Source organism: Squalius cephalus, assembly GCF_949319135.1.
Source record: "Squalius cephalus genome assembly, chromosome: 2".
Taxonomy (NCBI): Eukaryota; Metazoa; Chordata; class Actinopteri; order Cypriniformes; family Leuciscidae; genus Squalius; species Squalius cephalus.
In genome coordinates, this window is record NC_137123.1 from 64,453,812 (window position 1) to 64,468,360 (window position 14,549).

A 14,549-nucleotide genomic window follows, 5' to 3' on the forward strand; every position below is an offset into this window, starting at 1 on the left:
GTGTGTGTGTGTGTGTGTGTGTGAGTCCTGTGTGGTGAGTGAGTGAGTGTGTGTGTGTGTGTGTGTCTGATGAGTGTGTGTGTGTGTGAGACCTGTGTGGTGAGTGAGTGTGAGTGTGAGTGTGTGTGTGTGTGTGTGAGAGAGAGTGTGTGAGTGAGTGAGTGTGATGAGTGTGTGTGTGAGTGAGTGAGTGTGATGAGTGTGTGTGTGTCAGACCTGTGTGATGAGTGTGTGTGATGAATGTGAGTGTGTGTGTGTGTGTGTGTGTGTGTGTGTGTGTGATGAGTGTGTGTGATGAGTGTGTCTGTGTGTGTGTGTGTGTGTGTGTGTGTGTGTGTGTGTGTGTGTGTCAGACCTGTGTGGTGAGCGTGAGGCTGGTCTGCGTCGGCACAAGGCTGGCTTGGCTTTGAGGTAGTTGAGTCAGAATATTCTGAGCTTGCAGGAGACCTGAGAACAGGAGAACAGGACGGGTCAGAACCATCATCATCATCATCATCATCAGTCTAACACACACACACACACACACACACACACACTCGTACCGGTCTGACCCTGAGGAGACGGAGAGATGATGAACTGAGGCTGGATCTGAGGACTGATGGAGTGACCCGACGGAACCAACACAAACTGCTGCAGGTTCAGGCCCTGAGGAGCCAAACCCTGAGAGAGAGAGAGAGGGGCGAGAGAGAGAGGGGCGAGAGAGAGGGGCGAGAGAGAGAGAGAGAGAGAGAGAGAGGCGAGAGAGGGGCGAGAGAGAGAGAGGGGCGAGAGAGGGGCGAGAGAGAGAGAGGGGCGAGAGAGAGAGAGAGGGGCGAGAGAGAGAGAGAGAGAGAGAGAGAGAGAGAGAGGGGGAGAGAGAGAGAGAGAGAGGGGGGGCGAGAGGGCGAGAGAGAGAGAGAGGAGTGAGAGAGAGGAGTGAGAGAGAGGAGAGAGAGAGAGAGAGGAGAGAGGGGCGAGAGAGAGGCGAGAGAGAGGCGAGAGAGAGAGAGGGGCGAGAGAGAGAGGGGCGAGAGAGAGAGGGGCGAGAGAGAGAGAGGCGAGAGAGAGAGAGGCGAGAGAGAGAGAGAGGGGGGCGAGAGAGAGAGAGACATGTGTACATTAATCATCAGTGACTGGAATGTTAAAGGTGACATATTATGCCTCTTTTCACCAGATGTAATATAAATCTCTGATGTCCCCAGAATGTGTGTGCGAAACATCAGCTCAGAACACGAGATCATTTATTAGAGCTTGTCAAATTTGCCCCTTTTTTGGTGTGAGCAAAAACACACCGTTTTTGTGTGTGTCCCTTTAAATGCAAATGAGCTGCTGCCCCGCCTCCGTTCAGAAGAGGGCGGAGTCTTTACACGAGCTACAGAATCTCCAGCAATAACATGCTTTTTTATGGACTTCAAAACAGAAACGACATTCACTCCCATTATAAAGCTTGGAAGAGCCAGGACATTTTTTAATATAACTCTGATTGTGTTCGTCTGAAAGAAGAATGTCATATACACCTAGGATGACCTATTAAAATGACTATTTACCACCTAGGGAGAGTAAATCATGGGCTAATTTTATCTTTAGGTGAACTATCACTTTAAAGCAGTGGTTCTCAAACTCTTTAGAGAGGCGTACCCCCTAACCCTTCTGCGTTCCCCCTAACCCTTCTGCGTTCCCCCTGACCCTTCTGCGCTCCCCCTAAGCCTTCTGCGTTCCCCCTGACCCTTCTGCGCTCCCCCTGACCCTTCTGCGTTCCCCCTGACCCTTCTGCGTTCCCCCTGACCCTTCTGCGCTTCCCCCTGACCCTCCTGCGCTGCCCCTGACCCTTCTGCGTTCCCCCTGACCCTTCTGCGCTTCCCCCTGACCCTCCTGCGCTGCCCCTGACCCTCCTGCGCTGCCCCTGACCCTTCTGCGCTCCCCCTGACCCTTCTGCGCTCCCCCTAACCCGTTCCCCCTAACCCTTCTGCGTTGCCCCTGACCCTTCTGCGTTCCCCCTGACCCTTCTGCGTTCCCCCTGACCCTTCTGCGTTCCCCCTGACCCTTCTGCGTTCCCCCTGACCCTTCTGCGTTCCCCCTGACCCTTCTGCGCTTCCCCCTGACCCTCCTGCGCTGCCCCTGACCCTCCTGCGCTGCCCCTGACCCTTCTGCGCTCCCCCTGACCCTTCTGCGCTCCCCCTAACCCGTTCCCCCTGACCCTTCTGCGTTCCCCCTGACCCTTCTGCGTTCCCCCTGACCCTTCTGCGCTTCCCCCTGACCCTCCTGCGCTGCCCCTGACCCTCCTGCGCTGCCCCTGACCCTTCTGCGCTCCCCCTGACCCTTCTGCGCTCCCCCTAACCCGTTCCCCCTAACCCTTCTGCGTTGCCCCTGACCCTTCTGCGCTCCCCCTAACCCTTCTGCGTTGCCCCTGACCCTTCTGCGTTCCCCCTAACCCGTTCCCCCTGACACTTCTGCGCTCCCCCTGACCCTTCTGCATTCCCCCTAACCCGTTCCCCCTAACCCTTCTGCATTCCCCCTAACCCGTTCCCCCTAACCCTTCTGTGTTCCCCCTAACCCGTTCCCCCTGACCCTTCTGCGTTCCCCCTGACCCTTCTGCGTTCCCCCTAACCCTTCTGCGTTCCCCCTAACCCTTCTGTGTTCCCCCTAACCCGTTCCCCCTGACCCTTCTGCGTTCCCCCTAACCCTTCTGTGTTCCCCCTAACCCGTTCCCCCTGACCCTTCTGCGTTCCCCCTGACCCTTCTGCGCTCCCCCTAACCCTTCTGCATTCCCCCTAACCCGTTCCCCCTGACCCTTCTGCGTTCCCCCTGACCCTTCTGCGTTCCCCCTGACCCTTCTGCCTTCCCCCTGACCCTTCTGCGTTCCCCCTGACCCTTCTGCCTTCCCCGTGACCCTTCTGCATTCCCCCTAACCCGTTCCCCCGACCCTTCTGCGCTCCCCCTGACCCTTCTGCGCTCCCCCTGACCCTTCTGCGCTCACCTTGACCCTTCTGCGTTCCCCCTGACCCTTCTGCGTTCCCCCTGACCCTTCTGCCTTCCCCCTGACCCTTCTGCGTTTCCCTAACCCTTCTGCGTTCCCCCTAACCCTTCTGCGTTCCCCCTGACCCTTCTGCGCTCACCTTGACCCTTCTGCGTTCCCCCTGACCCTTCTGCGTTCCCCCTGACCCTTCTGCGCTCACCTTGACCCTTCTGCGTTCCCCCTGACCCTTCTGCGTTCCCCCTGACCCTTCTGCCTTCCCCCTAACCCTTCTGCGTTTCCCTAACCCTTCTGCGTTCCCCCTGACCCTTCTGCGTTCCCCCTGACCCTTCTGCCTTCCCCCTGACCCTTCTGCCTTCCCCCTGACCCTTCTGCCTTCCCCCTGACCCTTCTGCCTTCCCCCTGACCCTTCTGCCTTCCCCCTGACCCTTCTGCCTTCCCCCTGACCCTTCTGCGTTTCCCTAACCCTTCTGCGTTCCCCCTGACCCTTCTGCACTCACCTTGACCCTTCTGCGTTCCCCCTGACCCTTCTGCGTTCCCCCTGACCCTTCTGCGTTCCCCCTGACCCTTCTGCCTTCCCCCTAACCCTTCTGCCTTCCCCCTGACCCTTCTGCGTTTCCCTAACCCTTCTGCGTTCCCCCTGACCCTTCTGCGCTCACCTTGACCCTTCTGCGTTCCCCCTGACCCTTCTGCGTTCCCCCTGACCCTTCTGCCTTCCCCCTAACCCTTCTGCGTTCCCCCTGACCCTTCTGCGTTCCCCCTGACCCTTCTGCCTTCCCCCTGACCCTTCTGCGTTTCCCTAACCCTTCTGCGTTCCCCCTAACCCTTCTGCGTTCCCCCTGACCCTTCTGCCTTCCCCCTGACCCTTCTGCGTTCCCCTTTACCCTTCTGCCTTCCCCCTAACCCTTCTGCGTTTCCCTAACCCTTCTGCGTTCCCCCTGACCCTTCTGCGCTCACCTTGACCCTTCTGCGTTCCCCCTGACCCTTCTGCGTTCCCCCTGACCCTCCTGCGCTGCCCCTGACCCTTCTGCGTTCCCCCTGACCCTTCTGCGTTTCCCCTGACCCTTCTGTGTTCCCCCTGACCCTTCTGCGTTTCCCTAACCCTTCTGTGTTCCCCCTAACCCGTTCCCCCTGACCCTTCTGCGTTCCCCCTGACCCTTCTGCATTCCCCCTAACCCGTTCCCCCGACCCTTCTGCGTTCCCCCTGACCCTTCTGCATTCCCCCTAACCCGTTCCCCCTGACCCTTCTGCGTTCCCCCTGACCCTTCTGCGTTCCCCCTGACCCTTCTGTGTTCCCCCTAACCCTTCTGCGTTCCCCCTGACCCTTCTGCGTTCCCCTTTACCCTTCTGCGTTTCCCTAACCCTTCTGCGTTCCCCCTGACCCTTCTGCGCTCCCCCTGACCCTTCTGCGTTCCCCCTGACCCTTCTGCGTTCCCCCTGACCCTTCTGCGTTCCCCCTGACCCTTCTGCGCTCCCCCTAACCCTTCTGCGTTCCCCTTTACCCTTCTGTGTTCCCCCTCTCTGCAGCCACACCTTTCTCAATAAGGGACAGTATTTGCCCCTTTAAATCGATTTTTAAAATCGACCTTTACAAATACTTTTATAAAAGAAATAATGCTTTAAATAAAATAAAAAGTTCAATAGAGGAATATGCAGTGATGGTAAAAAGAACTGATGCTTTGAAATATTAAATTAAAACCGCCAGTAGGTCTTTATGAGCGAGTCATCGAGTCATTAATTCATTCAGTAACGAAGCAAGTGGCTGTAATTAAAGGAGAACTCCGGTCAATTTTAACACAGCGCACATACCTGTATTTACATCCTGTTTTCGGTCGAAGTCCATAGTAATCGATTGTCGAGTTCACGCGCATTGGTTTAGTACCTATGATCACGCGAGTGAACTCGACAATCGATTATTGTGGACTTCAACCGAAAACAGGAAGTAAATACAGGTATGTGCGCTGGCTGAATAAACATCATTTTTATTCATATCTTTCACATCTACTGCAGACAGATTGACCCGCGTTCACTCTGAAGGAATCACTCACATGACCTGTGCACTTGTAATGACACATCAAGGATGTTAAGAGGCTAAAAGCAGGTTTAAAACTTGCCCCATTGAAGTCAACAGGGTGCAAATTTTAAAAAGAGGATAACATGGTGTAGGCAACACCGATTTTTGTCATTGTTCTCTGTATTGACAGCACTCCAAATGTACAAAAAAATGAGCTCAATGTTAAAATTGACCAGAGTTCTCCTTTAAGAATGAATCATTGAATCATTGACTCACGATTTGTTCGAAGCTGCAGATTTGTTCACAGACACTGCTGTGGCGTTTTGACAATTGCCTGTTTTTGATCATCACTTAATATCAGTACCTTTTGTTTGTTGAGCTGTTGTATAAAGTCACTGCCACATTTGCAGTCGTGTGGATATTTGTATAATATGTGATCAACATTAAATGCAGGATATGTATCTGTATCGCAGAGAGTTTGAATATTAAATCGATCTCAATGCACAGTCTACTGTATATTTGTTCTTCGTGTAGTAAGTGCTAAATCCCCACTTTGACAGAGGTAGAGAACGGCAGTATAGTGCGATTTGCATCATACACACGCTGCTTGTGTGAGTGCAGTCAGTTTTGACCGCAAAAGATGAGGTAATTTGATCGGCTGTCATGTATTTAACGAATTTTACCTGATATAAATACATGCTCAATTTTAATGTTATTTTTAAGGCGGGGTAGAATTAAATGAATGGCGTACCCCCTTCTGTCACCTCACACACCCCAGTTTGAGAACCACTGCTTTAAAGCATCCAGCGGAAGAGCGAGTGTCACTGATCTGTAATCTGATTGGACGGGTGAGATGTCAGTCACTTACTGAAGCGATCTGAATGGGCGGGGCCAGAGTGATGGGCGTGGCCGCAGAGGCGGAGATACTGGCTCCACTGGAACTGCTCTGATGACCAGCAGCTGCCATGAGCTGAGCCTGAGTCTGCTGCAGGAACACCTGTGTGTGTGTGTGTGTGTGTGTGTGTGTGTGTGTGTGTGTGTGTGTGTGTGTGTGTGTGTGTGTGTGTGTGTGAGAGAGAGAGATAGGCAGAGAGAGTTTGTGTGTGTGAGTGAGTGAGGGAGAGAGAGAGAGAGAGAGAGAGAGAGAGAGAGAGAGAGAGAGAGAGAGAGAGAGAGAGAGAGGGAGTGTGTGTGTGAGAGAGAGAGAGAGAGAGTGTGTGTGAGGCAGAGAGAGTGTGTGTGAGAGAGAGAGTGTGTGTGAGGCAGAGAGAGAGAGAGAGAGTGTGTGTGTGTGTGTGTGTGTGTGTGGAAAAAGAGAGAGATTTTGTTGAGAAAAGCAGTGTAAAAAGTACAAAAAATAAAGAAAAAAAAATTAAAATATCTACAATAAATTGATTAAAATAAAATATTACAAATAATACATTAGATTAAAAATAAATTATTTAATTAAATAAATTATAACATGATTAAAATGAACAAAAAATGCTTAATAAATGGAATTTTATTTAAATAAAAAATGAATAATTACATAAAATACAAAATGCTTGAAATAAATCAATACATTAATAAAAAAAAATTAAATAACCAAAATTTAGATTAAAACATAAAAATTTGATTAAAATAATTCAAATTAATTAATTACTTTTATTAAATAAAAATACATAGATTAAAATAAACTGAATACAATTAATATGTTTGCTTAAAAAAAAAAAGATTTAAATAAATAAAAATAAGGAATAAATTAAAAATTTAACTAAATAGAGTAAAATTAAATTAAATATTCAAATAAATAAATAATAAATTAATGCATGTTATTAAAAAATTTGATAAAAATAAATGAATAAAATATATCTAACAGTAAAGTACAACAGTGAGCCGAAAACAAATGTAATAGAAACTAAATATTACACATTTATGATGTTCATTTTTGACAGGATGATCATATTTTGTGTCCATGACAGTAAAGATGAGGAGTGAACACACTGAACTGGCAGCGCTCCTCTCGTTAGATCAAACCTCGTTACGCAGCGCATGTAAATTCCGCATAGATTTGCATACTCTCTTCCACCTGTTTCCACGCGGTTTAATTAGCATGACACACGTTTAATTAGCATGACACAGTGTTCTGGAGTTTAATTAGCATGATACAGTGTTCTGGCGGATCTCGTACCTGCTGGAGCAGCGCCTGCGCCTGAGCGTTGCTGACGGCACTCGCCACCGGTGCGCTCGGCGTGTGTGTGTCCGGCGTGTGTGTGTGTGTGTCGGGACCGTCGGCTGGAGCTGCTGGGAGACGAGAGGAGAACATCCGTCAGAAACAAGCACACACACTCACTCACACACACACACACAGATAAAAACAACTGAACTCACCTTCAAGTGCTCTGCTCTCCATGGTGTTCTTACTCAGGTCTGCTGGGCTGGAATCTGTTCAGAGCAAACCAGTTCGTTCAGTTCAAGATCTGAGCTGTTAAACCATCATCACTTTCAGGAGCTCAACTCCACTGGATCAACACCGAGCGGATCCTGAGTCAACACGGAGCGGATCCTGAATCAACACCGAGCGGATCCTGAGTCAACACCGAGCGGATCCTGAGTCAACACCGAGCGGATCCTGAGTCAACACCGAGCGGATCCTGAGTCAACACCGAGCGGATCCTGAATCAACACCGAGCGGATCCTGAATCAACACCGAGCGGATCCTGAGTCAACACCGAGCGGATCCTGAGTCAACACCGAGCGGATCCTGGATCAACACCGAGCGGATCCTGAATCAACACCGAGCGGATCCTGAATCAACACCGAGCGGATCCTGAGTCAACACCGAGCGGATCCTGAGTCAACACGGAGCGGATCCTGAATCAACACCGAGCGGATCCTGAATCAACACCGAGCGGATCCTGAATCAACACCGAGCGGATCCTGAATCAACACGGAACGGATCCTGGATCAACACGGAGCGGATCCTTAATCAACACCGAGCGGATCCTGAATCAACACCGAGCGGATCCTGAATCAACACCGAGCGGATCCTGAGTCAACACCGAGCGGATCCTGAATCAACACGGAGCGGATCCTGAGTCAACACCGAGCGGATCCTGAGTCAACACCGAGCGGATCCTGAATCAACACCGAGCGGATCCTGAGTCAACACCGAGCGGATCCTGAGTCAACACGGAGCGGATCCTGAATCAACACGGAGCGGATCCTGAGTCAACACCGAGCGGATCCTGAGTCAACACGGAGCGGATCCTGAGTCAACACGGAGCGGATCCTGAATCAACACCGAGCGGATCCTGAATCAACACGGAGCGGATCCTGAGTCAACACCGAGCGGATCCTGAGTCAACACGGAGCGGATCCTGAGTCAACACGGAGCGGATCCTGAATCAACACCGAGCGGATCCTGAGTCAACACCGAGCGGATCCTGAGTCAACACGGAGCGGATCCTGAATCAACACCGAGCGGATCCTGAATCAACACCGAGCGGATCCTGAATCAACACCGAGCGGATCCTGAATCAACACCGAGCGGATCCTGAATCAACACCGAGCGGATCCTGAGTCAACACCGAGCGGATCCTGAGTCAACACCGAGCGGATCCTGAATCAACACCGAGCGGATCCTGAGTCAACACCGAGCGGATCCTGAGTCAACACGGAGCGGATCCTGAATCAACACGGAGCGGATCCTGAGTCAACACCGAGCGGATCCTGAGTCAACACGGAGCGGATCCTGAATCAACACGGAGCGGATCCTGAGTCAACACCGAGCGGATCCTGAATCAACACCGAGCGGATCCTGAGTCAACACCGAGCGGATCCTGAGTCAACACCGAGCGGATCCTGAGTCAACACCGAGCGGATCCTGGATCAACACCGAGCGGATCCTGAATCAACACCGAGCGGATCCTGAATCAACACCGAGCGGATCCTGAGTCAACACCGAGCGGATCCTGAGTCAACACGGAGCGGATCCTGAATCAACACCGAGCGGATCCTGAATCAACACCGAGCGGATCCTGAATCAACACCGAGCGGATCCTGAATCAACACGGAACGGATCCTGGATCAACACGGAGCGGATCCTTAATCAACACCGAGCGGATCCTGAATCAACACCGAGCGGATCCTGAATCAACACCGAGCGGATCCTGAGTCAACACCGAGCGGATCCTGAATCAACACCGAGCGGATCCTGAATCAACACGGAGCGGATCCTGAGTCAACACCGAGCGGATCCTGAGTCAACACCGAGCGGATCCTGAATCAACACCGAGCGGATCCTGAGTCAACACCGAGCGGATCCTGAGTCAACACGGAGCGGATCCTGAATCAACACGGAGCGGATCCTGAGTCAACACCGAGCGGATCCCGAGTCAACACGGAGCGGATCCTGAATCAACACGGAGCGGATCCTGAGTCAACACCGAGCGGATCCTGAGTCAACACCGAGCGGATCCTGAGTCAACACCGAGCGGATCCTGAGTCAACACCGAGCGGATCCTGAGTCAACACGGAGCGGATCCTGAATCAACACCGAGCGGATCCTGAATCAACACCGAGCGGATCCTGAGTCAACACGGAGCGGATCCTGAGTCAACACGGAGCGGATCCTGAGTCAACACGGAGCGGATCCTGAATCAACACGGAGCGGATCCTGAATCAACACGGAGCAGATCCTGAGTCAACACCGAGCGGATCCTGAATCAACACGGAGCGGATCCTGAGTCAACACCGAGCGGATCCTGAATCAACACGGAGCGGATCCTGAGTCAACACCGAGCGGATCCTGAGTCAACACGGAGCGGATCCTGAATCAACACCGAGCGGATCCTGAATCAACACCGAGCGGATCCTGAGTCAACACGGAGCGGATCCTGAGTCAACACGGAGCGGATCCTGAGTCAACACGGAGCGGATCCTGAATCAACACGGAGCGGATCCTGAATCAACACGGAGCGGATCCTGAATCAACACGGAGCGGATCCTGAATCAACACGGAGCGGATCCTGAATCAACACGGAGCGGATCCTGAATCAACACGGAGCGGATCCTGAATCAACATGGAGCGGATCCTGAATCAACATGGAGCGGATCCTGAATCAACACCGAGCGGATCCCGAATCAACACCGAGCGGATCCCGAATCAACACGGAGCAGATCCTGAATCAACACCGAGCGGATCCTGAATCAACACGGAGCGGATCCTGAATCAACACGGAGCGGATCCTGAATCAACACGGAGCGGATCCTGAAGGATGAGTTAGCCTCATGTTTGATGAAGTCGCATCCCTGATTCTGTCGTGATCTTTGAATCGATCTGTAGGAATAAAGCGGACTCGACTCCCGATGCGAACGATGCTTTAGTTCTGAATCCGCTTTCAGTTTCCCTTCGCTTCCAAACCGAGACGCAGAAATATCAGGCAACGAATGTCAACATCTGAACTGTGTTAAACCCCCGTCACTCTCCAGCTCTGATCCGCTTCCAGCAGCTCGACTCCCCTGACCCGATCCACCAGAGTTAGCCTCATGTTTGATGAATCCCTGATCCTGTCCTGATCTTTGACTCGACTCCGATGCGAACGCTTTTCTGACTCCGTGTGTTCATTAATATCTGAATCTTGGAAGCTCACCTGTGTCCGGAAAGGCGCGGCGCTACGACGGCGAACGGCTCCGCGCTGGAACGCTGGCTCTCCTCGCGAGCGAAACACAAAGACTGCCGCTGGAAGCGCCGCATCCATAACGAGAGTTAATCAGTATGCAGCTGATTAAAGCCGTATGCAAATCTCGCTCCCCGTCGCTCATTAGACGAGCGCCGCTTTGAAGTTCCGCGAGCGATTCATTTCGCGCGGACCTCTGAAAGCTTTCTGCATAATTCAACATTTTTCATAAATATTTATCAGCTCATTTGCATATTAATTGGATAGCTTTTAGGACGTGGGATACGGCGAGCACAACAGCGAGGGAGAAGTGAGACAAGGCCAATTACCAGCTGTGTGTGACTGTTTTAATTACCGGGGGGGGGGGCCTTCCCAGCATGCAACACGACCCGGCTACGATGAAAGAATGTGTCGGCTAATGACCGACGTCTCAAAACATCCCGAGTCAAACTGGACGAGCTCATTTATCTCTGACAACAAGATAACCAGGAAAACGACCCATTACACTCAAGCCGGTCCACAGTCTGAGGAACTACAGGAGCTCGTCTACGCCATGGAGTAAACAATTATAAAAAATAATAAAAATAAATAAAAAATCTGACTTTTTTCTTGCAATTCAAAACAAATAAAAGGTCAAAATTCCGAGATATAAACACAAAGTTTTGAGATAAAAAGTCACATTTAACTTTCTCTCTTATATCTTTATTCCATGGCGCAAACGAGCTTCCATAGGAGATGCTTGAGCTAGTGGCATTTGCTAAGTTACTGATCTAACTACTACAGTTTAACTCATCATGATGCGATCAACACTCGCACGCATCTAATGCACAGACGAACAGTCATGTGACTTTAACTCAAGCAGTTGCTATGACGACGACCCCACCGAGAGAGAGAGAGAGAGAGAGAGAGAGAGAGAGAGAGAGAGAGAGAGAGAGAGAGAGAGACTCAAAAGAAAACAGTTGTGAGAAACACGATTTGCATACGGCCGCTGCGAGGGCTTCAGTAAGCTAACTGACAGACAATGCATTATGCAAATGTTTTAATTAATAGAATTTTAAATAAGCAATTAATTAGCCTTTCAAACTACTGAACGCAGCGCTGCATAATTTCAAGCAGATAAGTGGCATAAGGCACAACGCAGGAGAAATGAAGTATTCATAGAACGGAAACATTTCCACTGAACTGCAGTCCAAACTTTTCTATTAGACCCGAGAACTCATTAATATTCATCAGCCTTAATTAACCCATCATCCTGTGTTTGCCAATCATGCGCTCCACAACATTATACGCTGAGGCTAAACATCAACTGTTAGGGTGCATGTGAACAAGTGTTCGACCCTCTGGTGATCTTCACCTGTCAAAAATGACCGAATTTTTTATTTCAATAACATTAATGAACGCTTTATGCTTCTTATTTAATATTTTTTATTTTTAGGGGATTTTATGGTACTAAATTATATTTACGCTGTATTTATAATCCATTTATTCACTTTTTGAGCATAGACCTGAAAATTAAATGTCCAACTTAAACCGTGGTAAATCGTGAACGCTTCAGAGCGACAGACTCTTTTTAATGACGACACTTGGTAGATTATTACTGAAGTGGAAAACGTGTTAAAAAGTGAACTTAAAAAAAAAAGTTTTAAATTTTTATATTGTTATGAAAAATTATTTTGATATGAAATTTTAAAAAACATGTTTTTGTGTGTGTGTGTGTTCACATAGCAAGTGCCAAAACCTTTACCAAGTTTCATACCATTCCGATGAAGAAAAATATAAATAAAAACACAAATGTGAAAAGAGCACACGAGTTCACAACAAGCTAACTAGGCTATATCAGATATAGTTCTGGTTCTGATTTTGTCGCCTGTCGTTTTAAATGCCCGAGCGAATATAAGAGCAGGATTCGGATTCTGAATTTTCACTGTGAACACACTCACACCATTTACACAACAAATTGGCATAGAAGAGTGCATTATTATGCGAATTGTGACGAATGACCAGCTTTGCGTGGTTTAGCAGATTAGAGATGACCGATGCTTGTGTACGTCCATAAAGTTCACCATCGGGTTAAGATCCCAAAACCATGCGGATTCTACACTGCATTGTGTGAAAAACTGGAGACAAATTAATATGCAGTGGACACACATAATATAACACCTTGAATGTTCTGCAATGAGCTAAATGCATAAATGTAATTGTAATGTTCCCGAGAGACACACGAGAAACCGAAATAAGAACAAGGTAAAATCTCACGCACTCAACATCCAAATAAAATCACACAGTGCGCATTAACTCCGAGAAATTAATCATTCATGAACACGGCGTTTGTACTCATGAATATTCATGAGCAGCTCTGTATATTTAATCCGCGCGATAAATAAATAGTGTGACGCGCCTCTCATCTGGAATGAAACTGACGTTTAAATTATGCAGAAAGAATGAAGCGCATTAAACAAGCAGGGCTGATGTTATTATGCAAATCCGCAATTTCACTCCTGCAGTTTTTAATGTAGTTTCTCCCCAGCCACTTTACACATTATTCAACACCAGACACGTTTGAGAAGGGGAAACTTTTCACACACTGTAATTTATTACCTGTTGGGGAACATAAACACCACCCCAACACGCACGCGCACGCAGACCCTGTCGGGGTATTTATGCCCTGAGGGCAAACAGTTGATCAGGAGAAGGAAAGCTCAGGCTCAAGTTTGTCTTTTTGCTTTTAGTTCGCAAAACACAGATTAAAGTGATGGATTATTATTCAACATCACGCGTGCGCGTTTACCGCTAAACAAACACATGAATATGCAAATTCGCGGCCGTTGAGTTTCTCTCTCGGCCGAACGAGCGACACAAAGCGCGCTAATAGCAGCACTGCTAACTCTCTCTCTCTCACACACACACACACTTCACAAACATCATCCACAGCGCGATAAACCCGCCCGTTCCGACCAGTTTAACCCATTTCCCCAGTAAACCCACACGCTATGCTAAACCACGAGACTGTGTGAATATGCAGCACGCACGCGCGCCATTTCAAATGATGAGAGTTTAGTACAGGACAAACAACTCTCATCTGCTGCTGACCGACTCAAATAATTTCGAAAACAATAAACATTCTTCCCCCTGTGATCGATTCTGTCCGCAAACGATCGGCGTGTGTGTTTGACTTTTGTTTACTTGAGGCGGATGGGGGAATATGAATATGTAAAATGTAATAATTACCTGCAGTCGAGCGCTCATCTTGAGTCGTTGATCCTCCGTCCGCCATTTTGAATATTTAGTGTGAGAGTGAAACCCCGCCTACTGCTAAAACACACACACACACACACACACACACACACACACACAGGTCCGGCCCCTGAACTCATAAACACATAAAACTTCAGAACAACCACATAATTCGATAATGTTTTAAAAAATGTCAAATTATCCTGTTCCCCAGCTAACAAGAAATGTTTTGTAAATGTTCTCTCAAAGTAACAAATCTTCTTCCTGTAACGTTTATAGAATATTCGTTCAAAGTTTTCTGGTCATTAATCTCAAAACTAGCACAAAACATTATAGCCTATTTTTCATGGAACTTTTTAGTTGGACGTTCCATTATCGTTTTTTTTTTTATGTTTGTTTCGGAACGTTCAGAAAACATTCAAAAGTAACGTTTCCTTAAAGGGACAGTTCACCCAAAAATGAAGATTGTGTCATCATTTACTCACCCTCATGTTGTTCCAACCCTGCATGAGTTTCTTTCTTCTGTTGAACACAAGATATTTTGAAGAATGTTAATCAGACAGTTGGTGTTTTCTTCTTCTTCTATTTTTTCCTTGATTACCAACATTCTTCATGTTCAACAGAAGAAAGAAACTCATGCAGGTTTGGAACAACATGAGGGTGAGTAAATGATGACACAATCTTCGTT

General features: G+C 48.8%; 1 protein-coding gene across 12 annotated transcripts in view; it reads right to left on the bottom strand.

Annotated features, from left to right (window-relative positions):
- Positions 1 to 13,940, bottom strand: part of pou2f1a (POU class 2 homeobox 1a) — a 141,232-nt gene extending 127,292 nt beyond the window's left edge. For 10 of the 12 annotated variants that reach the window (XR_013820331.1, XR_013820332.1, XR_013820333.1 and 7 more), the window contains exons 1-6: positions 13,856 to 13,940; positions 7,338 to 7,391; positions 7,138 to 7,250; positions 5,836 to 5,964; positions 543 to 660; positions 356 to 447 (exon numbers count right to left, since the gene is read on the bottom strand). Coding sequence is in view for 1 of the 12 variants with exons in the window: in XM_079864035.1 (XP_079720161.1) it covers positions 356 to 447; positions 543 to 660; positions 5,836 to 5,964; positions 7,138 to 7,250; positions 7,338 to 7,391; positions 13,856 to 13,901 (552 nt within the window). In the remaining 11 variants the exon portion in view is untranslated. Of the gene's footprint in view, positions 1 to 355; positions 448 to 542; positions 661 to 5,835; positions 5,965 to 7,137; positions 7,251 to 7,337; positions 7,392 to 10,600; positions 10,802 to 13,855 lie in introns of those variants that run through there. The other 2 variants (XR_013820330.1, XR_013820340.1) reach the window with 2 other exon arrangements.
- Between the last annotated feature and the right edge of the window lie 609 nt (positions 13,941 to 14,549).